Genomic DNA, 23,681 nt, shown 5'->3' with positions numbered 1-23,681 from the left:
GAGTCAGCTGAGGTGGTTCGGGCATCTGACAAGGATGCCCCCTGGGCGCCTCCTGGGTGAGGTGTTCGAGGCATGTCCCACCGGGAGGAGGCCCCGGGGCAGACCCAGGACACGCTGGAGAGATTATATCTCTCGGCTGGCCTGGGAACGCCTTGGTATTCCCCCGGATAAGCTGGAGGAGGTGGCTGGGGAGAGGGAGGTCTGGGCCTCTTTGCTTAGGCTGCTGCCCCCGCGACCCGGCCTCGGATAAAGCGGATGAAAATGGATGGGCTGTCAGTCACGCAGTAGAACCTGGGAACAGAGCAGCTGCTTGTTATTATGCTCAGCGTCTGTTGGTTTACATTTTGACTGCACGATTGTGAGCTTTTTGTTATGCACAAAAACAACATTGTTTTCTTTTATTTATGGAGCATTATTATTTAATAAATGCTGATCATTTATTCCTGAGTAATTGTTTCATGTACATCTACGCTGTATGTTAATAAATGTGCCTGTGTGAGATTTGGGACACAGCTTTGACTAAGAACTCTCTTTTTGTTCGTACTTTCTGGCTTTAAAAATATCGAGATATATATCGTATATCGCCATCCAGCTAAAGAATATCGAGATATGAACTTTGGGTCATATCGCCCAGTCGTAATATTGCAATAGGTTGTCCGTTAAACTCAAGCGGGGCTTGGGCCCTGGCACGGCGTAGCCACACAATCCTGGTAGTAGTGACGCTCGGCTATGACGGCGTGCGGGTTACCAGCTGGCTTTCTCAGGATAGGGCTCCTGTGTGAGCGGTCGACAATAACGTCTTTATCCATACCCAGCACTTCACGTAGTAGCACGGATACGGCCGTGGAGGAGCTCGAGTCCAGGCCCTCTGGGATCCCTATGATGTGGATGTTAGCTCTCCGCTTCCTGCCTTCATCACATTTATCCTTCAGGTCAGACAGCTCCTCCTTCATACTCTCTACTGTAGACTGCAGGGTGGTCACCTCATCGCTCCACATTGACAGCCCATCCTCAGCTTCTTTCACTGTAACCTTTACTCCATCAACTTCGCCGCACGTCGCCGCCATGCTGTTTGCGATCTCATTTCTCAGTCTTGCACGTCAGCCCTTATATTGTCAAAATCTTCTTTCAATGCATTTCTGAGTTCTTCTTTTAACAGCGTACTAATGTCCTCTTTAATGGATTGAAGAAGCTCCAATTTTAGAGCAGTAGGATCCACATCACGCGCGTCTGTTGAGTCTGCTCTTCAGCGGCCGTAGAGCTGGACGCTGCCCTTTGGCCATCATCGATACTCTCGCCCGAGATCGCACCGGGGCTAAAATATTCACCTGCTCAGCTGTTTTTGATCAGTTTGAGCCTGTGTGGTTTGATCAGGTGGAGGAACGATGTGATGCTATAAAGACATCATCTTGTCCAAATGATGTTGTTCCAACACGTGTTTAAAAAGATGTTAAAGGTTGTTGGTTCCGACATCTTAGCGATTTTTAACAGCAGTCTTAGTTCAGGTGTTGTACAGCCTGTTTTAAACATGCTGTTGTACAGCCTGTACTAAAAACCTGATCTGGATCCTCTGTCCGCTCAAACTTCAGGCCTATTTCAAAGCTTCCTTTCCTGTCGAAGATTTTGTAAAAGATTATATTTGTTCAGCTGCAATCTGTTATAAAGGTTTCAGTCTGGTTTTAAAGCTCTTCACAGCACTGAAACTGCACTTTGGAAAGTTCTTAATGATCTTTTATCAGCCACTGATCAGGAGACTCCGCTGTGCTTTTGGATCTGACCGCTGCCTTGACCACAGCATCTTGACCTCACCATTGGAGCATGGTGGCATCAAGGGCGCTCTATTAGACTGGTTCAGCTCTTTTATTAAATCGCATTATTACATTTGGGGCTTATATTTGACGGCAATGTGACCTTTGAAAAACAGCTGAGCTCAGTTGTACAGCGGTCTTTCTTCAAACTGAGGCTTTTATCTAAGGTGAGATCATTTATATCTTTTAAAAACCTTGAACGGGCGATCCACGTTTTCATGACGTCCCAGCTGGATTATTGTAACTCCTTATATGTTGGAGTTAGTGGGACCTGCCTGGCAAGACTGCAGCTGGTCCAGAAAGCTGCAGCTCGTCTTCTGACACAAGCTCAAAGACATTTATCGTCCCAAAAACCATATATACGCTGGTCCCTCGCTGTAACACAGTTCACCTTTGGCGGCCTCGCTGTTTCGCTGATCTTTTTTGTGCAATTTTGCATGCTTTTGTTATGTACAGCGTGTTGCGTTCTGCGTCCTGATTGGCTGTAGACCATCGTCAGTCAATCTCGTGCCGTGTCTGCTGTACAGTACAGAATGTGTTCAAATTTACAGCAGTGTGACTCTGCAGTGCTGCACTGTATGTTTGCACGTTTTGTCCCCAACAAACAACAATGATGACGAGACGTTTTGCACCTGTGGTAGCAGCCAAAGGCAGAGGAAGATGCTGACCATCATAGTTTCAACAAGGAGGCAAAAAGGTTGTAACTGTCCACAACAAGAACATCGTAAGGATGGAGTCAGCTTTGGCTTTGTGGCTCAGTGACTGCAGGAAAAAGAACATCGTGCTGGACACCAACATTATCTGCAGAAAAACTCAAAAGCTTTATGAAACTTTACCTGACAGCGAGGAGCCCAGGCCATGGACGAGTGCTCCTCACACAGAACCAAGCTCATTTAATGCCAGCAAAGGCTGATTTGACACATTTCAGAAACACTTTGCTTTCATTCTTTAATAATGAACTTATTTTTCTATGAAAAAGTTTTCTATGAACCTTGTTTAAACAAGAGAGAAAAGTGTGAAAATGTTCACGCCTGTCTGAGAAAAGTGTAGAAAGTGTGCAGTGAGGGTTTAACTGCCTTAAAACTTCTATAATACTTGTAAAACATAAAGCTGCTACTTCATTCTGAGACTTATTTTTAGAACGTAACTCGATAAACCAGCGACCGCAGTACTGTATTGTGTTTATTTTGAAAACTCTCAACAGGATCTTCAGATTTATTTTGAAAGCTTTATCTGGAAAACACAAACACATAAGCAGGAAACAAAGAGCGTGATATGAAACGATAGACGTTTTCATATGGTCATCATATATACATCGTTCTATCGAACAGCCCCAGCTCCTGCTGTCAGTCTCTGTAAATCTGCTCTGAAAACACATTTGTATTCACTGGCTTTTAATACAGCATGAGAGTTATTTGATATTTGATGTGTGATATTAATATTAGGAGTTATTTTAATAGTTATTTTGGATGCTTGTACAGCACTGTGGTCAACACTGCTGCTGTAATTAATGTGCTATAAACACAAACAATCTGCAGTTAAACATCCAAAACTAAAGATGTGATCGCTGCCTTTAGAAAATGTGCTGATGCACAAGATATCAGCTCCATTAAGGTGGAATGTGGCCGTGTTAGAAACATGTTGGAAGAAGTTTGAAGCTGAAACTGTGAAGCTGAGAGTGAAAGAGCTCCAGCGTCTGTCACAGGAAACTTTCTTATTTCCACACTGATGAAAGCATCAAGCTTTGATTTCCTGCTGCTTTTATTGAGTCACACTGTGAAACTGAGCCACAGCTGAACCAGCATCCCTGTACAGCAGACACTTACAGCGCTTGGCTGCTTCCATTGAACCCTCTGCACAGAGCTTCAGTTTCCTCTTCTGGTCCCAAAGTGCAGAACAACAAGGTTTCAAACAGCTTCGTTCCAGCAGCATCAGCCACAGACATGCAGAGAGAATCCTTTGGTTGTGTTGTGCGTTTGCATATCTGCTGTGTTGCTTTGTGAGGATGGATCATCTACTGCAGCTCCAGATAAACAAGCTGGACCTGAACCTGGTAGCTTCACTTAGAAGATACTTGTGACGGGAACGTGTGACAAGTTTTGTGCAGACAAGTGTGGATTTAGAGTGTGGGACGAGCTCTCCACAGTCTTTGTGGAGATCCACATTCTGCATACTGCCTGTGAGAAGCTGCAGACATTTGTCCTCCAAATCCACTGAGCAGCTGCTCGTGGTGGTATTAGCTTCATGTGTGCGTGTTAGCATGAAGCCTCGGTCACACTCTGCTGTGGACACGGTCACGGACAGCTGGACACCTGATGGACGAGTCGTCCTTCCTGTTAAACTTCTTTGAGCATGAGAAGAGCATGAGAAGCTCATGAGACGGCCGTCTGCAGGCTGGATGTAGCACCACCGCAGAGACGTGCTGCAGCTCTGTTTAGTTACCCAGCTGACAGCAGAGGCTGTAGTTTACTGTTACCAACATGGAAAACTGAAGCTTCACCAGCTGGAGCTACAGAGCTGGAGAACAAAGGAGACTGAGAGGCCAGAATGATGTGGGAGGAAACATCAAGAGCCTGTTTGAAAGGAGACACATGTGGATGCTGTGCCAGTCTGTGGTCTGTCAGAAGTCAGCTGAGTCACACTGCAAGAAGCTGCAGAATCTCAGAGGAGGAGATTTGGAAGTGTTTGTGGGACAAACTGGACTCAAAGAAAGAAGATGTTTGTGAAGTCTTTGGTGGAGGTGAGCAGTGTGAAGCAGAACACATGCAGATGAATCAGGAGGTCAGCATCAGTGTCTCCTTGTGGTGGATGGCAAAAGAATCGGAGCCAATGCTCCCGTCCACCCTCGGCATGAAGCAGTGCTGTTTCTGAAACAGGAGGACAAGTCCAGAGAAGACAGAGGAAGCAAAGATGAGGGTGGGACAGGACAGCAGGACTTCCTTCAGACCTGCAGCTCCATCACACTGCTGTAGGTCCTCTTCATCACACATGTACCTGCAGCCTGTCTTCGAGTCCAGGAGTCACCTCCACACAGTGTAGAAGCCTCCTGTGCAGACCATGGAGTCCAGCCTCTGTCAGGGAAGTCGGCACTAAAGCCTGAAAGACTTCAATCTGTCTCTGCTCCACCCGAGAAAGACCAGCACCGTACTTGTTGTGCATTCAAGGAGGGAACATCAGCGCTGCATCGTGGGAACAACACCGCAGGAACAAAGACACAGCACGGCCGATGAAGGACGAGGACAAAGGAAAGGTGAGTGAGAAGACCCCGGTGGTGTGGACGGACCTGCAGGGGCTCCAAGACTGAGGAGCAGAGACGTCCATGTACCAGCTGAGGATGCTGCAGTGATCCAGGAAGCTCGGTCCAATCTGAGGCCGTGTGAACTACGTGGACCACAGTTTCTTCACAGACTTCAGCCACGTGAACATCTGGAGATCCAACAGTGTACGAGCTGTGAGCCATCAGCTGTTTCTCTCATCAGCTGCTGTAATGAGAGCTGCTGGAATCATCTCGAGCAGCAGGAAATCACTGATGTTGTTTCTAAACAAAGATATGGGACTGAGCTCCGCTGAGCTCCTTCTACTTTCATCCAGATAGAAACTGCTACAGTCTGCTGATTATTGCTTTGCCTCCATAACACGAGCTCTTCATCCTGTTCTTCACTCCCATTGGTTCTTTGTCTGCTTGTTTTTACAACAGTAGTCTTCTGATTGGTCAAAGAAGACAATCAGCTGTGACTAAATGTAGCTCCTACAGCAGTGATGGGAATAACTACTGAAGCTAATCCAGTATCAAAGCTCAGGAATCAGCAGCTCCCACCTCGTTTTCTTTCAACAACTATTTTTAGCTGCTGTGTTTTTGTGTTTCTGCAGACCTCAGACATCCTGCTGCTCTGGACAACTTTTTCATTCTTTTTCATCATTATTTTGCTTTTCTTTTATTATTATGTTATATGTATTAATATGTGAAACACTTATTCTTTGTGTTTTTGCTTTGCTCCTGTCAAACTGCTTTAATAAAATCTGCTGCAGTCTAAACTGTGGGCATTCCCTTTTTAACCCTTTGTGAAACAATAAAGGTTTAAATCTGAGTATTCATCTATGTTAGTGTTTAATGAGTGTAATAGGTTGCTTTGGCCTTTCCCAGTAATATCTTCCCTTGCAGTCTGTGGTCCAGGCTTCTAAAACCATCCCAGGTTAACAAGAACTACAATCTAGAGGAGAGCTGCCATAACAGGTGTGACTGATGAGATCTGACCTGCAAGGTTACTCAGGTTTGTTTGTATCAGGACAAGCAGGGAAGCCGCCTGGACGTCAAAGTAGTTAGAGCTGGGCGAGTGTCCTCACCCACATCGGCTTCACAACTCTGCATCATCTACTGAGTAAGACTCAGAGGATCAGAGATTAGAAGGTCTACAAAGAGCTGAACCAGACTTCCTGTATAAAGGTTTTAGTTCCACAGATCGACAGTGTCAGCACAACTAAAACGTGGAGACTGACCTCAGAGTTTCAATTTGATGTTGTGGATTCCCCAGAAGAACACACAGCTGCTTCACTCCTGAATCCTGCAGCTTGTTGGAGCTCAGGTCCACCTCTCTGGGATACAAAGGGTTGAGCTTCAGCACTGCTTCCAGATAATCACAGCTGATCTCTGACAAATCACAGTTCTTCAATCTGTATAAAGAATGAAAGATGTAAGTTTATTAGACAAAGTGTGAGCTTGAAATCATTCAGTGTTTCATCATCTGTTCAGAGCTGAAGAAGGCTCAGAATAGAATAGAATAGAATAGAATAATCCTATAATTTTCCCACAAGGGGAAATCTGGTTGTAACAGCAGCCAGAAAGACACATATACAACAGGGAGGTGTGGAATGGGATGCGGGCCATCACTGGCCTGAGACAAAAGAGAGGTGTTGGGATGGATGGGGATGTCGAAAGTGCTAACAACCTAAATCTGCACTTCAATAGGTTTGACTGTTCTGCGTCTCCTGTCTCCACACCCAGCTCTTCCCATCTTCTCCTTTCTCCTCCCCCCTCTCCTGCCCCCTCCACCCTGTCCCTCTCAGCAGATGACATCAAAAGAGAATTGGGCAGACTCCACTCCAGAAAAGCTGCTGGCCCTGACGGTGTCAGTCCCAGGACCCTCAGGTGATGTGCTTCCCAGCTGTCTGGAGTTCTACAACAGATCTTCAACATGAGTCTGGAAATGCAGAGAGTCCCATCACTCTGGAAGACATCCTGCCTGGTTCCTTTCCCTAAAAAGATCAACCCGTCGACCCTCGGTGACTACAGGCCAGTGGCTCTGACCTCACATGTCATGAAGACGCTAGAGAGACTCATCTTGAAACATCTGCGTCTGCTCGTGGAGCCCTGGCTGGACCCCCTACAGTTTGCTTATCAACCCCGTATCGGCGTGGAGGATGCCATCATCTACCTGCTGGACCAGGCTTATTCTCATCTGGACATTGTTGGGAGCACTGTGAGGGTCATGTTCTTTGACTTGTGCTTTTAACACAATCAGACCATCACTGCTGGGGAATAAGCTCACGGAAATGCAGGTGGATGTCCCACTGCTAGGTTGGATTACGGACTATTTAACAAGTCAACCACAGCATGTCCGACCAATGTTCCCTCTAATTTTTCATGTGTCTGAGCGAACACACAAACCCCCTGAGCGGTCCTTTGGACCACTGTGAGCGACAGCAGACGTGTGCACTGTGGTCACGCCAGCATCGAATCCATCCAAGTTACATGGTTTATTAAAATAATCAAATTACAGCATTTACATTTATTTTAGACTACTTTCAATTAACTGCTTTAGCCCACTTACAATGAAAATAAAAAAAAATCTTGTTCATGACCTGTGTAGTATCTTAATACTATTGGAAGTAAAAATAACTTGGACTCCGAATTTGAAAACACAACTTTCTTTTTTCTTTTTTTTTTTTTTTATCTAAAGCTCTGACCTGTATTATGAGTCTGTGGTCTGGGAGAGAGTCTGTAACTCTGTCTGCAAAATACAGTAAATAAAGACCAATGTTGGGCAATTAATTATATAGTTCTTTAAAAAAAGTTACTGAGTTTTGCAAACAACAAAGTTTTTTGCAGCTGTTTACCTAAAAACAAACATTTCAAACTATTTACAGAACAATCAGCTGTTCTGCATCAAATCTGATGCCACACAAATTATTTGTGCCACTCCAAAAATAATTTCTGTCCACTATGAGATTAAGGAGAACAACAGCCTGATACCTGCAGGCCTGACAGCAGCAGATGTATCACTGCTGTAACACCTGTAACATTCAGCAGTCGCCTCATTGTTCTGACACACACAACAAAACTATTGACTACACTACACACTAACTACACAACATCTCAAATCTCTTACATCTCAAAACACAATGTAGCTGTTACTGTTCTGTGAGTCTATTTTGCAAGTGGTATGATATGCCCATGTAGAAAGGATGGCACTGCAACGCTGGACTTGCCCTTACTCTGGGCTCCCTCTTTATTCTGGCAACTGGTACAAAGAACACAGCACACAGTCTTCATTAACAGTGTGCAAAGCAACTGCAACATTCAGTTCACCAGCTTGGGAGTTTTTTTCCTTTTTCTTTCTAAACATAACACTTAACAAATTACTAAGATATATTTATACAACACAACATCAACAAAGTCTTTCTTTTAAAAGTTCTAGCTGAAACCAAACCTGTGATCGTATAGTAGCAGTATTATTTATTTATTTTTCTCCTTGTGGTAAATGAGTGATAAGATACATTATATCTGTTTTTCCTAACCAACAACAAAAACAACATATAAAAACAGCTTTTCTATTATAAAACAATCATTGCTACTTTATTGGGGAGCGATCTCACATTCCCCGTAATAACAAATGGAATCACTGGCCGGTACCTCCTAACTTTACTGCGACACCCGATCCCGGCCCGAGAACCGTGTCTCTTCCTCCTCACAGGGGATGTTGGCTCGCAGGGCGGTAGGCAGGGCAGCGGAGGCCCTGAGGGCAAACAGCTGATCCCTGCTGTAAACAATGGGAGGTCGGACCTCCACTCACTCTCCGGACACAGATGCCGTGAAAAATGTGATAAAGAACACCATTGTCCCTAAAACTCTGAGCTCCATTGTGGGGGACAGCAGTCCACAATAGAGAAAACAAAAACAAGAAACAGAATGTAGAAGTTTAGAAAATGGAAACTCCAAACAGCTGAAGCCAACAGGAAGCAGCTTCAAACAAACACAACAAGAGAAAAAACTCTGAATGTTTCACATTAAAGTCGTACATTTCTAACAAGAGTATTTTAAAGACAGCGTCACTGATGATCATCTTCTGCCCAGTAAAACTTTGGTTTTCCACATGTGAGTGTTAATGATGCACAAAGACTGTGAGTGCAAAGAGGGAGCGAGGAGGATGACAGAGAGATGGTACAGGAGCATCAAGAACCCGGCGAGGAAATGAGCAGAAGGACTTTGGGGCCTGTTGGATTGAAGCTTTCACAGAGACGTGTTTGACTGGACACCACCAGGACAGACTTTTAATCCCAGGATTTGGATGAGCTTTCTGTCTTTATGGTCACAAATGATGCTGTAACTCTGTGACTGTCCTGGAACTGTCAGCAGTGTGGTTACGTCCTTTTGACCTGAGTTTCCACAGCTCTTATAACAGCAGTGTACATTCACCTGCAGGCACACGCTGCCTCTGCTTCAGCTCTGTTTATGAAGCACAAACTGCAGGAACCAAACTCAGACTGGCTCATTTCAATCATGTCTGCTTACAAAGACACTTTGAAACTCTTATCAGTATGTTTCCTGTCCTACTAGGAGGGATCAAACTCTGGACCTTTGTTGTGGATCAGTGAAGGATGCTTAGAAATCCCTCCTGCTGCCTGAGCTTGAACATCATCAGCACTTTAACACTGAGCAGAGGGACGTGGAAAAGGCCTTCTGTCTTTATCTGACTCAACTGTTTCCTTATGTGGGCTGAAGGAAACACCGTTGTAGACTATATTTATATGAAACATGCATATTTAATGCATTTAATGTATTTGAACCATATTTAATGCATATTACAGGATGTAACAGCTGCATATGTGTCAACAATAATGGCTTTGATTTTGCCCCCTATGAACATTTCTGTAGCTCCGCCCCTGCAGCAAACGTGTGTGAGAGCAGCCACGGCCCGCTCCTCCATGGTTTCATTCACACTCATCTCATACTGAACACACACACTTTGTAGGAATCATCAGTACTTTGACTGTTTCTCAGGTTAGCTTCAGGTTAGCCATTTAGCATTTCTCCAGTCTGAGTCACAGAGCGTCACATGACGTGACAGAAGCTGATTGGTCAGCTGCAGTGATGGTGGTGGAGCAGCATTAATGATGACGCTGTAGAACAACAGGAACACGGGGATATCAGACTGTTAGTGGGTTTAGTCATTCCTGCTGCACTTTGTCCTTCTTATTGAAGTGACCTGCTGAGAGCTCACACTGTTCTCTGTAGAAATGATGTCAGTCTGACTCGTCACATGTTTGGAGGCGTGTTTGATGTTTGCTCTTCTGGAAACTCTCAGTATCAAATATGGAAGATGCAAAGGAGACACGCTTCAGTCTGTATGGGCCCATTTCTACATGTTTGTACATCAGCTTATCAAATCCTGTCTGCTGTCTTCATTTATTGCTCTTCACCTGCTTCACTGTCACTGTGTGGGCGGAGCTGCCTGAGCCCCGCTGTTAGGTTTTGTATTGTTGATTGTCATTTATGCTTAGAAATATTTAACCATATATTCTTAGAGGTGTATAATAAATTGTGTACTGATAGGATGTGTGATCTTTAGCAGGCTGCAAAGGCTTGGTGTGTATTCCACACTGGAATGCACACCTGCATCCTGGGAGCATGGGAAGAGGTCGTACCTTGTTTTATTGTTTTATGGCAGGATAAACGTATCTATATCTGTTTTAGGCTAAGTGCCTTTTGTTTAGATGAACTGTTGAACTTCCAGACCAGCAGGTTTAGGGAAGTCATTTATGGGGTCACACTCTGACCCCCCCCACACACACACACACACACACACACACACACACACAGTATTTTTTGTTCACATGTATACCTATGTAGACGTCATATGTTAATGACCCTATGCATATTCATGTAACCACAATAAAAGGAGTGCAATGGGGAACGACACTTGGCTCCAGGCAGGTCTCCCTCATGCATAACTTTCTGCTTCTCATTTCAGATAAAACTGAGCTTATTGTACTCGGCCCTGAAAAGCTTAGAAATATGGTCTCTAAGCAGATTCTTACTCTGGATGGCATTACCTTGGCCTCCAGTAACGCTGTGAGGAACCTTGGAGTCATTTTTGACCAGGACATGTCCTTCAACGCACATATTAAACAAATATGTAAGACTGCTTTCTTCCATTTGTGCAACATCTCTAAAATTAGAAATATCCTGTCTCAGAGTGACGCTGAAAAACTAGTTCATGCATTTATTACTTCCAGGCTGGACGACTGTAATTCATTATTATCAGGATGTCCAAAAAACTCCCTGAAAACCTTCAGCTAATCCAAAATGCTGCAGCAAGAGTCCTGACAGGGACTAGAAAGAGAGAGCAGATTTCTCCTGTTTTGGCTTCCCTTCATTGGCTTCCTGTTGAATCCAGAATTGAATTCAAAATCCTGCTCCTCACATACAAGGTCTTAAATAATCAGGCCCCATCTTATCTTAATGACCTTGTAGTACCATATCACCCTATTAGAGCACTTCGCTCTCGCTCTGCAGGCCTACTTGTTGTTCCTAGAGTATTTAAAAGTAGAATGGGAGGCAGAGCCTTCAGTTTTCAGGCCCCTCTTCTGTGGAACCAGCTTCCAGTTTGGATTCAGGAGACAGACACTATCTCTACTTTTAAGATTAGGCTTAAAACTTTCCTTTTTGCTAAAGCATATAGTTAGGGCTGGACCAGGTGACCCTGAATCCTCCCTTAGTTATGCTGCAATAGACGTAGGCTGCCGGGGATTCCCATGATGCATTGAGTTTTTCCTTTCCAGTCACCTTTCTCATTCACTATGTGTTAACAGACCTCTCTGCATTGAATCATATCTGTTATTAACCTCTGTCTCTCTTCCACAGCATGTCTTGATCCTGTCTTCCTTCTCTCACCCCAACCAGCAGATGGCCCCGCCCCTCCCTGAGCCTGGTTCTGCTGGAGGTTTCTTCCTGTAAAAAGGGAGTTTTTCCTTCCCACTGTCGCCAAAGTGCTTGCTCATAGGGGGTCATATGATTGTTGGGCTTTTCTCTGTATCTATGAAGCGCCTTGAGACGACTTTTGTTGTGATTTGGCGCTATATAAATAAAATTGAATTGAATTGAATGAGTAACAAGAAGAACTTTGCCTACTTCGGGTCTTGCTTGCTGTGTAATTATATTGTCTTCAACGTTCCAGCGAATAGGTTCAAGCTACAAACCTATCACCCGCCCACACAGAAACATCTCCTCTCTGGAGCTAAACTTCTGCTTCATCTCCAACTCTTTTCTTCATCCTCCACTTCTCTTTTCTCTTCCTCAGTGTTCTGCAGCCACAGAGTCTCACAGCCGTTACCACACCCATACCTGAGCAGCTAGCATTACCCAGCATGCCGTGCAGCAGTGTCAGTTTGTAAATGTGCAAGAATTCCTGCTCCAAACTGTTTCACAGAGTGCTGTGTGCCGTGACCTTTGACCTGCTAAAGACAGTCAGCTGTGGATTATTCATTGTTGTGTCTGATACTTAGAACTGTGAGGAAGAAGCTACACAGTTAATCAGGGTCCCCTCTCTCTGAATCAGGAAAGGTGGGCAGGCCGCGTGTGGGCCGCGGGCCATACGTTGAGTATCACTGTTTGAAATGTGAACATTGTTCTGCTGCAGTCAATGGACTAAACCAGAGAAGAAGAAAACAGACTTTACCATGAAGATCCTCAGTGTGGATCAGTATAATATCAGCCTGATGTCTGCAGTTTAGTGTCAGCACAACTTTCACATCATATTCATCTCAGCACAACTAAAACATGCTGACTGACCCCAGAGTTTCAAATCGACATCGTGGATTCTCCCGAAAACCACACAGATGCTTCACTCCTGTATCCTTCAGGTTGCTGTAGGTTCCACTCAGGTCCACCTCTGTGGGATACGAGGGGTTGGACTTCAGTGCTGCTGCCAGATAATCAAGGCCAATATCTGACAAACCACAGCTCTTCAATCTGTATAAAGAATGAAAGATGTAAGTTTATTAGACAAAGTGCTTGAAATCATTCAGTGTTTCATCATCTGTTCAGAGCTGAAGAAGGTTCAGAATGTAGAAGTTTAGAAAATGGAAACTCCAAACAGCTGAAGCCAACAGGAAGCAGCTTCAAACAAACACAACAAGAGAAAAAACTCTGAATGTTTCACATTAAAGTCGAACATTTCTAACAAGAGTATTTTAAAGACAGCGTCACTGATGATCATCTTCTGCCCAGTAAAACTTTGGTTTTCCTCATGTGAGTGTTAATGATGCACAAAGCCTGAGTGCAAAGAGGGAGCGAGGAGGATGACACAGAGATGGTACAGGAGCATCAAGAACATTAAAGTCTGGCGACTAAATGCCTCACTCCTAAATGACAGCCAGTTTTGTGAGTTCATACATACTGAACTAAATACTTACTTGCAGTTGAACACAACTCCGGAGATATCGCCTTTAACTCTCTGGGATTGCGCCAAGGCATACATTAGAGGTCGCATAATATCATTTGCAAGTGACAGGAAGAAAAGAAAAGAGGCTAGGCGGTGTGAATTGGAGGCCAAAATTAAACACCTAGAGCAACAACACAAAAAAGCACGGACAGCCAATTTGCTTTCCGATCTTAAAATGTTACGTACTGAGCTTAATAGTTTAATAAACGAGAAAATTGAGGGAAAATTGAGGGCAATTTCAGATTCATTAAACAAAAGTAGGGCTGCTCGATTATGACAAAAATGATAATCACGATTATTTTCACTGAAATTGAAATCTCGATTATTTGACGATATTTATTTAACCCTTTAAGACCTACTATAGAACCAAGTCCGCCAGAGCTTATATTATTTTTTTACATGTTGTAGTGCCATTTGTGGGAGCATTTCAAGTTGCTATACAACTGTTATAGCCCATATTTTAATAATATGTATGCATTAAGTCCATAGTAACTACATTAATTGCAAAAAAGTGCAATAAACTACAAAAAAATTGTAGGCAGAATCACAGTGAAGAGAACTAAACTGGGGAACTAATACTATAATAAATCATGAAGACACGGAAAGCTATGGCTAAGAATACAAAAGACTGGGCATGAAAATATGGAGGGTGGGAACACAGACGATGCGACACAGAGACATGAAACACAGAGACTAAATACACATGAGGGATGATCAAGTTCCAAAGATTAAAACTGTCAAACCTGCAGGGGGGATTGGCTGTTCCAAACCTGAAATATTATTTCTGGGCAGCTCAGATGAGACCCCTGACTGTATGGGTGCGGGATTTGTCTGAAACTCAGTGGCTAAACATTGAGAAGACAATGTGCGAAAGATCATTGGAATCCCTGCTTTGTTCTAACATTTCAATTAAAAATGTGCATATGGGGGAACGGACGAGGGTCACACTAAAGATTTGGCGTAGAATCAAACAATCATTTGGTCTTCCAAAAGAAATTTCAATGTTATCAAGCCTCTCCTCCCTGCAGGGTTTTTCTCCTATTGTGGAAGACTCTGGCTTCAGAGCATGGTCACATAGCGGGCTTCATCAACTTTGTCATGTTGTGAGGAATGGGCACCTGAGCTCATTTGAACAGTTGAGGTCAGTTTCGGCTTCCTTCTTCTGACTTTTTTAGATTTCTGCAGCTAAGAAGCTTTTTGACAAAACATAAAGAATGGAGGCAAGTTTTGGAGCCCTCACCCATTGAGGAAATATTTCTAAAAATATTTCAAAGTAATTCCTCCCCAAAATTAATCAGTCATTTTTATAACACATTTATGAGTTTCAATACAAATGCAACTTTGGATATTAAGGCAAGGTGGGAAGCTGAGACTGGCACTCAAATCTCAGAGGACACCTGGGAAGAGGTGTTCGGTGAAGCCCATCTGGTGACTAATTCTGGGCTGTGGAGAGAATTTAAATGGAAGGTGGTCATGAGATATTTTAGAACCCCAGAGATAATTGCCAAAATGAAGCCTACAAATCCTGACACCTGCTGGCGAAATTGTGGTACTTCTTTAGGAACCCACTCACATATATTCTGGTCATGCCCAAAAATCTGCTCACTTTGGAATGACATATTTAAAGTCCTCAGTACAGTTTTCCAACAACCATTAACAAAAGACCAACAGTTAGCCATTTTAGGAGTCTTACCAAAGGGTTTTGCGGGAAAAACAATAAAACGTATCTCTTAAGAATCTTGCTTACAGCAGCACTAAAGTGTATCACTATTAAATTGCTGAATCTTGACCCACCTTCATATAATATGTGGATTGATAAAGCAAGAGAAATTTACCAGATGGAGGAAATAACATCTGCTCTGCGGATTCAGAGAGAATAGTTTACTGAGCGTTGGCGACCCATACATGCTTTACTGTTTCAATAATTTAGCATAGGTCTGTTTCGTTTTGTCCATTTACGGCTAAGTTTGTCACAAGTTATTTAATATTACATAAAGTTTTTGTTTTGTTTTCTTTTTGTTATGTTGTTGTCTGTTTGTTTGCTTGCTTGGGTTTTGTTTTGTGCTTCCTAATTGCAGTTCTTATTTTAATCTACATTTCTGCATTGCAGTTCCTGTAACTGTCCTACTTGTGAACATCGACAAGTACAAGTTGCAATGTTGTAAATTATAATAAAAATTGAGTATAAAAAAAAAAGAACATTAAAGTCGTACATGTCTCATAAAAACAGGACAAAGACTTGAAAAAGTCGTGTTTTTCCTTCCAGGAACCACATGGCTTCACTTTTAAAGGTGAAGTGTGACAGAAATGGACATATTTGAAGTCCAACACCTTTTTCCAGTCACATTATTAAAGCAGACAAACTACAAGCTCATTTTCATTGCAACAAGTCATCTTCTGACCTGGACTAACAACACTGGTCTCTATGTGCAGCTGGCTGTGAGACCAGTGCTCAGGGAGCGTCTACAAAGTGCAACACTGAAAGAACATCACACACTCATTTGCTTCCAGCACTTTCACACAAACATCTACTGTCATTATTGTCACCAAACTCTGTGGATCCTTTATTGCAAATTCAAATGGGATCAAATGGTCAGACAAAAGAGGGTTATGAGGAAATATGATGAAATGTTGTGTATTAGCAGCAACTTATTGAATCATTTTCCTCAGAAACCAAACAAAATGATTGACAAACATCTTTTTACAAACTCAGTGTTGGACTTGGATCAGCAGGATAAGCTGATGTTTAAAGGCATTTGAGTCTCGCTGTATGAGAGTCCAGTTCTTACTCAATATTTATGGATGATGTTCTTTCAGTGTTGCACTTTGTAGACGCTCCCTGAGCCTCACAGCCAGCTGCACATGGACCAGCTGACATTACCCAGCATTAGAGGCGGCTGTAAAAAATTCATGTTCCCATTTAAATGGTTTTAATTTGAATAAAACGATGTTGATTCATTCAATCCTGAATCGATGTTTAATATAAATGTATTTTGCCAGAATCTCAGGTTAAAGCTCACAAACTATTTCAACAAGCAGCAAACAGATAAAACAGTAAATGAGAGCAGCTAAACACACAAAGATGGAAACACAGAGCGTGGATCGTTCACTCGACGGCACGTACACGGACACGCCGTCGGGGCTGAAAGTGGACAGCTCACAGATCCTGAAGCTGCAGGTTTCATCTGTCTCCAACCAAAACTGAGTGAAGCAACAGCAAAAGAAGATCCAAACTCTGCTTCACGTTTGATAAATATGCTCATGAATTCTCTCTGACTTTGGCTGTTCCTGCCTGCACAGCTCTCTCTCTCTCAGTGTACTCCAAGAACAGCTTCAAACATCTGTTTCTGCATCATTCACTGTTTATTAGCCACCAGTCTGCTGTTGTGTTCAGTGCTGTCGGCCTCTGACAGTAAAGCCTCATTTCTGCTGTTCCATGGAAACTTTTTAAAATGATGACAGATTACAAACTCTCAGCTGTGTCTGTAATCAAACCTCTGTAACTTTGCTTCACTTCAGCAGCATCAGCTCATGTTCACATGTTGCTTCATGGTTTGCTTCAGTTTTTGATCGACTGCAGAATATTTTGAAGGTTATCTGCTATAAAAAGCCAGAAGAGGAAAATCTGCTTCATGTGTTTCTGTTTGATCCTCAGTGACTTTGACACAAAGGCCTCTGCTGTGATGATCACACCTCTGATCAAGTCTCACAGTGTCACAACTGATAAATGATCAGAGTTAGAATATTTCTGACTGTCTGCTGTGTGCCGTGACCTTTGACCTGCTAAAGACAGTCAGCTGTGGATTATTCATTGTTGTGTCTGATACTTAGAACTGTGAGGAAGAAGCTACACAGTTAATCAGGGTCCCCTCTCTCTGAATCAGGAAAGGTGGGCAGGCCGCGTGTGGGCCGCGGGCCATACGTTGAGTATCACTGTTTGAAATGTGAACATTGTTCTGCTGCAGTCAATGGACTAAACCAGAGAAGAAGAAAACAGACTTTACCATGAAGATCCTCAGTGTGGATCAGTATAATATCAGCCTGATGTCTGCAGTTTAGTGTCAGCACAACTTTCACATCATATTCATCTCAGCACAACTAAAACATGCTGACTGACCTCAGAGTTTCAAGTTTACATCCTGGACTCTCCAGGAAACCACACAGATGCTTCACTCCTGGATCCTGCAGGTTGTTTCCCCACAGGTCCAGCTGTCTCAGATGGGAGGGGTTGGACTTCAGTGCTGCTGCCAGATAATCACAGCTGATCTCTGACAAACCACAGCTCCTCAATCTGTATAAAGAATGAAAGATGTAAGTTTATTAGACAAAGTGCTTGAAATCATTCAGTGTTTCATCATCTGTTCAGAGCTGAAGAAGGTTCAGAATGTAGAAGTTTAGAAAATGGAAACTCCAAACAGCTGAAGCCAACAGGAAGCAGCTTCAAACAAACACAACAAGAGAACAAACTCTGAATGTTTCACATTAAAGTCGTACATTTCTCATAAAAACAGGACAAAGACTTGAAAAAGTCGTGTTTTTCCTTCCAGGAACCACATGGCTTCACTTTTAAAGGTGAAGTGTGACAGAAATGGACATATTTGAAGTCCAACACCTTTTTCCAGTCACATTATTAAAGCAGACAAACTACAAGCTCATTTTCATTCCAACAAGTCATCTTCTGACCTGGACTAACAACACTGGTCTCTATGTGCAGCTGGCTGTGAGACCAGTGCTCAGGGAGCGTCTACAAAGTGCAACACTGAAAGAACATCACACACTCATTTGCTTCCAGCACTTTCACACAAACATCTACTGTCATTATTGTCACCAAACTCTGTGGATCCTTTATTGCAAATTCAAATGGGATCAAATGGTCAGACAAAAGAGGGTTATGAGGAAATATGATGAAATGTTGTGTATTAGCAGCAACTTATTGAATCTTTTTCCTCAGAAACCAAACAAAATGATTGACAAACATGTTTTTACAAACTCAGTGTTGGACTTGGATCAGCAGGATAAGCTGATGTTTAAAGGCATTTGAGTCTCGCTGTATGAGAGTCCAGTTCTTACTCAATATTTATGGATGATGTTCTTTCAGTGTTGCACTTTGTTTGGCACAAAATGAAATTATTTGGCCTCTCAGATGCTTTTAGAGATTCCCAAATGACTGATGATGACATCTCTGGGGTCTGATTGATAGAAAAAAAATCTCTTTGAGACCTTTTGTAACTGACAAACTCTTCATCTGCTAACAACACTGAGTTGAATCTCCATGGCTGATAGTTGGAGCAGGCATCAGGAATACACATTGAAAAAACAAGAGGAGAAATCACCAGAGTCTTATAATCACATTCTGTAACTAAAGGGAGACGTTTTTCTATACAAATATATGTTTTATGGACATTAGAAAAAAAGAGTATTGACGTGAAGCAGGATTATGAAATCTCCATACATCAGCCAGCCCATAATTATCAAGAAAGCTCTGAATGACGCATGCTGACTTTGGACTAAGTGTACTTTTGTGTGAACTGTGGTCCATAGCAGATAATGAGCAGTTTAGGTCTCCCTCAAAGATGATATTGTGTGATGACATATTGGGGAGCCGCGCAAAGACATTAGTGAAAAATCTGTGATCGTCCCAATTAGAGGCGTAGATATTTGCTAAGATCAAAGGAAAACCATAAACTATATTTTCTGCACTTAAAATCCTGTAATTTTCTCATAAATCGACAGTGCGGCTTATGGATGAATTCTGGTTGTGCTTACTGACCTCGAACCGATTTTATGTGCTACACGGCGCTCAGAAACCTTTCAAAAGATGTTTTGGTACGACTTTGCTCAGCTACGAGGTCGCACCGCTTGATGGATTGTTGGAGCATTACAGCTACGAGGAGCCTCGCGGAGTGATACGTACTCTGCTTCAACGTAATATTACTGTATTGAGTGTGTATAAGGACCATAAATGGCACCTGTAAGAGACACGGTTACAAAGAGGGTTTCAAACTCCAGGCTGTCAGTCACGCAGTAGAACCTGGGAACAGAGCAGCTGCTTGTTATTATGCTCAGCGTCTGTTTACATTTTGACTGCACGATTGTGAGCTTTTTGTTATGCACAAAAACAACAGTTTTCTTTTATTTATGGAGCATTATTATTTAATAAATGCTGATCATTTATTTCTGAGTAATTGTTTCATGTACATCTACGCTGTATGTTAATAAATGTGCCTGTGTGAGATTTGGGACACAGCTTTGACTAAGAACTCTCTTTTTGTTCGAACTTTCTGGCTTTAAAAATATCGAGATATATATCGTATATCGCCATCCAGCTAAAGAATATCGAGATATGAACTTTGGGTCATATCGCCCAGTCGTAATATTGCAATAGGTTGTCCGTTAAACTCAAGCGGGGCTTGGGCCCTGGCACGGCGTAGCCACACAATCCTGGTAGTAGTGACGCTCGGCTATGACGGCGTGCGGGTTACCAGCTGGCTTTCTCAGGATAGGGCTCCTGTGTGAGCGGTCGACAATAACGTCTTTATCCATACCCAGCACTTCACGTAGTAGCACGGATACGGCCGTGGAGGAGCTCGAGTCCAGGCCCTCTGGGATCCCTATGATGTGGATGTTAGCTCTCCGCTTCCTGCCTTCATCACATTTATCCTTCAGGTCAGACAGCTCCTCCTTCATACTCTCTACTGTAGACTGCAGGGTGGTCACCTCATCGCTCCACATTGACAGCCCATCCTCAGCTTCTTTCACTGTAACCTTTACTCCATCAACTTCGCCGCACGTCGCCGCCATGCTGTTAGCGATCTCATTTCTCAGTCCTTGCACGTCAGCCCTTATATTGTCAAAATCTTCTTTCAATGCATTTCTGACTTCTTCTTTTAACAGCGTACTAATGTCCTCTTTAATGGATTGAAGAAGCTCCAGTTTTAGAGCAGTAGGATCCACATCACGCGCGTCTGTTGAGTCTGCTCTTCAGCGGCCGTAGAGCTGGACGCTGCCCTTTGGCCATCATCGATACTCTCGCCCGAGATCGCACCGGGGCTAAAATATTCACCTGCTCAGCTGTTTTTGATCAGTTTGAGCCTGTGTGGTTTGATCAGGTGGAGGAACGATGTGATGCTATAAAGACATCATCTTGTCCAAATGATGTTGTTCCAACACGTGTTTAAAAAGATTTTAAAGGTTGTTGGTTCCGACATCTTAGCGATTTTTAACAGCAGTCTTAGTTCAGGTGTTGTACAGCCTGTTTTAAACATGCTGTTGTACAGCCTGTACTAAAAACCTGATCTGGATCCTCTGTCCGCTCAAACTTCAGGCCTATTTCAAAGCTTCCCTTCCTGTCGAAGATTTTGTAAAAGATTATATTTGTTCAGCTGCAATCTGTTGTAAAGGTTTCAGTCTGGTTTTAAAGCTCTTCACAGCACTGAAACTGCACTTTGAAAAGTTCTTAATGATCTTTTATCAGCCACTGATCAGGAGACTCCGCTGTGCTTTTGGATCTGACCGGTGCCTTGACCACAGCATTTTGATCTCACCATTGGAGCATGGCGGCATCAAGGGCGCTCTATTAGACTGGTTCAGCTCTTTTATTAAATCGCATCCAGATTCAACGACCTCCACCACACCTCTCACCCCCCTTTCCTCCTCCCTGAAACTCAGAATACACACTCAGGATGTGAGCCAACAGAAGCCCAGGAAAGCCCCCGGACCAGATGGCGTCTCACCCTCCTGCCTCAAAACCTGTGCTGAACAGCTTGCTCCCATCTTTACTCGCATCTTCAACAGATCCCTGGAGCTGTGTGAAGTTCCCTCCTGCTTCAAACGCTCCACCATCATCCCTGTTCCCAAGAAACCCACCATCACAGGACTGAATGACTACAGACCTGTCGCCTTGACGTCTGTGGTCATGAAATCCTTCGAACGACTGGTGTTAGCCCATCTGAAAGACATTACAGGCCACCAGCTGGACCCTCTGCAGTTTGCCTACCGGGCAAACAGGTCGGTGGATGATGCAGTGAACATGGGGCTGCATTACATCCTGTAACACCTTGACCGCCCGGGAACTTATGCCAGGGTCCTGTTTGTGGACTTTAGTTCGGCTTTTAACACCATTGTGCCTGAACTTCTCTCCTCCAAACTCTCCCAGCTCATCGTGTCACCAGCTACCTGTCAGTGGATCACCAGCTTCCTGACAGACAGAAAGCAACAAGTGAGGCTGGGGGAGATCACCTCTGAAACCCGGTCCCTCAGTATTGGTGCCCCTCAAGGATGTGTCCTCTCACCACTACGGTTCTGCCTCTTCACTAACGACTGCACCTCCAAGAACTCGGCTGTCAAACTCCTAAAGTTTGCAGATGACACCACTGTCATTGGCCTCATTCAAGATGGTGATGAGTCTGCATACCGGCAAGAAGTTGAGCGGCTGGTACTCTGGTGCAGTCAGCACAATCTGGAGCTGAACACTCTTAAGACTGTAGAGATGACAGTGGACTTCAGGAGACATCCCTCAACTCTGCTCCCTCTCACCATATCAGACAGCCCTGTGTCAACTGTGAAGACCTTCAAGTTCCTGGGTACAACCATCTCCCAGGACCTGAAGTGGGAGACCAACATCAACGCCATCCTCAAAAAGACCCAGCAGACGATGTACTTCCTGAGACAACTGGGGAAGTACAGTCTTCCACAGGAGCTGCTGATCCAGTTCTACACTGCGGTCATTGAGTCTGTCCTGTGCTCCTCCATCACAGTCTGGTATGGAGCAGCCACTAAACAGGACAGGAGCAGACTGCAGCGGACTGTACGGGCAGCAGAAAGGATCATCGGCACGTCCCTGCCCTCCATCCAGGATCTGTACCTCTCAAGAACCAGGAAACGGGCAGGGAAAATCATCACAGACCCCTCACACCCTGCACACAGACTTTTTGATCTGCTGCCCTCTGGCAGACGGTACAGAAGCCTGCAGACCAGGACCACCCGACACAGGAACAGTTTCTTTCCCCTCGCCATCTCCCTTCTTAACCGTTGACCTGTCACACTGCTCCCACTGCCAGACTGCAGCTGCACCTTATGTACATTTTGTAGTATTCATTCCACCTCATTCATTTCTGTATTTTATGTATATACGTTTAGATTCGTTATTTACAGTTGGTTTACACAGCTTTGTGTATGTATGTGTAATGTGTATATATAGACATGTGTGTGTGTGTGTGTGTGTGTGTGTGTGTGTGTGTGTGTGTGTGTGTGTGTGTGTGTGTGTGTGTGTGTGTGTGTGTGTGTGTGTGTGTGTGTGATTTACATTGCTGTGCTTGAGAGCCACCATCTACCGGAACCAAATTCCCTGTATGTGTCTGCACATATACTTGGCCAATAAACACGATTCTGATTCTGATTATTACATTTGGGGCTTATATTTGACGGCAATGTGACCTTTGAAAAACATCTGAGCTCAGTTGTACAGCGGTCTTTCTTCAAACTGAGGCTTTTATCTAAGGTGAGATCATTTATATCTTTTAAAAACCTTGAACGGGCGATCCACGTTTTCATGACGTCCCAGCTGGATTATTGTAACTCCTTATATGTTGGAGTTAGTGGGACCTGCCTGGCAAGACTGCAGCTGGTCCAGAAAGCTGCAGCTCGTCTTCTGACACAAGCTCAAAGACATTTATCGTCCCAACAACCACATATACGCTGGTCCCTCGCTGTAACACAGTTCACCTTTGGCGGCCTCGCTGTTTCGCTGATCTTTTTTGTGCAATTTTGCATGTTTTTGTTTTTTACAGCGCATTGTGTTCTGCGTCCTGATTGGCTGTAGACCATTGTCAGCCAATCTCGTGCCGTGTCTCCTGTACAGTACAGAATGTGTTCAAATTTACAGCAGTGTGACTCTGCAGTGCTGCACTGTATGTTTGCACGTTTTGTCCCAACAAACAACAATGATGACGAGACGTTTTGCACCTGTGGTAGCAGCCAAAGGCAGAGGAAGATGCTGACCATCATAGTTTCAACAAGGAGGCAAAAAGGTTGTAACTGTCCACAACAAGAACATCGTAAGGATGGAGTCAGCTTTGGCTTTGTGGCTCAGTGACCGCAGGAAAAAGAACATCGTGCTGGACACCAACATTATCTGCAGAAAAACTCAAAAGCT

General features: G+C 43.7%; 1 protein-coding gene across 1 annotated transcript in view; it reads right to left on the bottom strand.

Moving 5' to 3' along the window:
* The window catches only part of LOC146642787 (NACHT, LRR and PYD domains-containing protein 3-like), a 204,838-nt gene that overhangs the window by 64,484 nt on the left and 116,673 nt on the right, over positions 1-23,681 (bottom strand). Inside the window, exon 7 of the mRNA XM_085397193.1 lies at positions 17,646-17,819. Coding sequence (XP_085253319.1) covers positions 17,646-17,819 — 174 coding nt within the window. The remainder of the gene's footprint in view (positions 1-17,645; positions 17,820-23,681) is intronic.

The sequence above is a fragment of the Rhamphochromis longiceps genome, linkage group LG23, assembly GCF_057381845.1.
Source record: "Rhamphochromis longiceps isolate RC_006_pf linkage group LG23, R_longiceps_female_GT1.1, whole genome shotgun sequence".
Lineage (NCBI taxonomy): Eukaryota > Metazoa > Chordata > Actinopteri > Cichliformes > Cichlidae > Rhamphochromis > Rhamphochromis longiceps.
The sequence above is the reverse complement of the archived record's forward strand: the minus strand, read 5'-3'. Positions and strand labels throughout refer to the sequence as shown.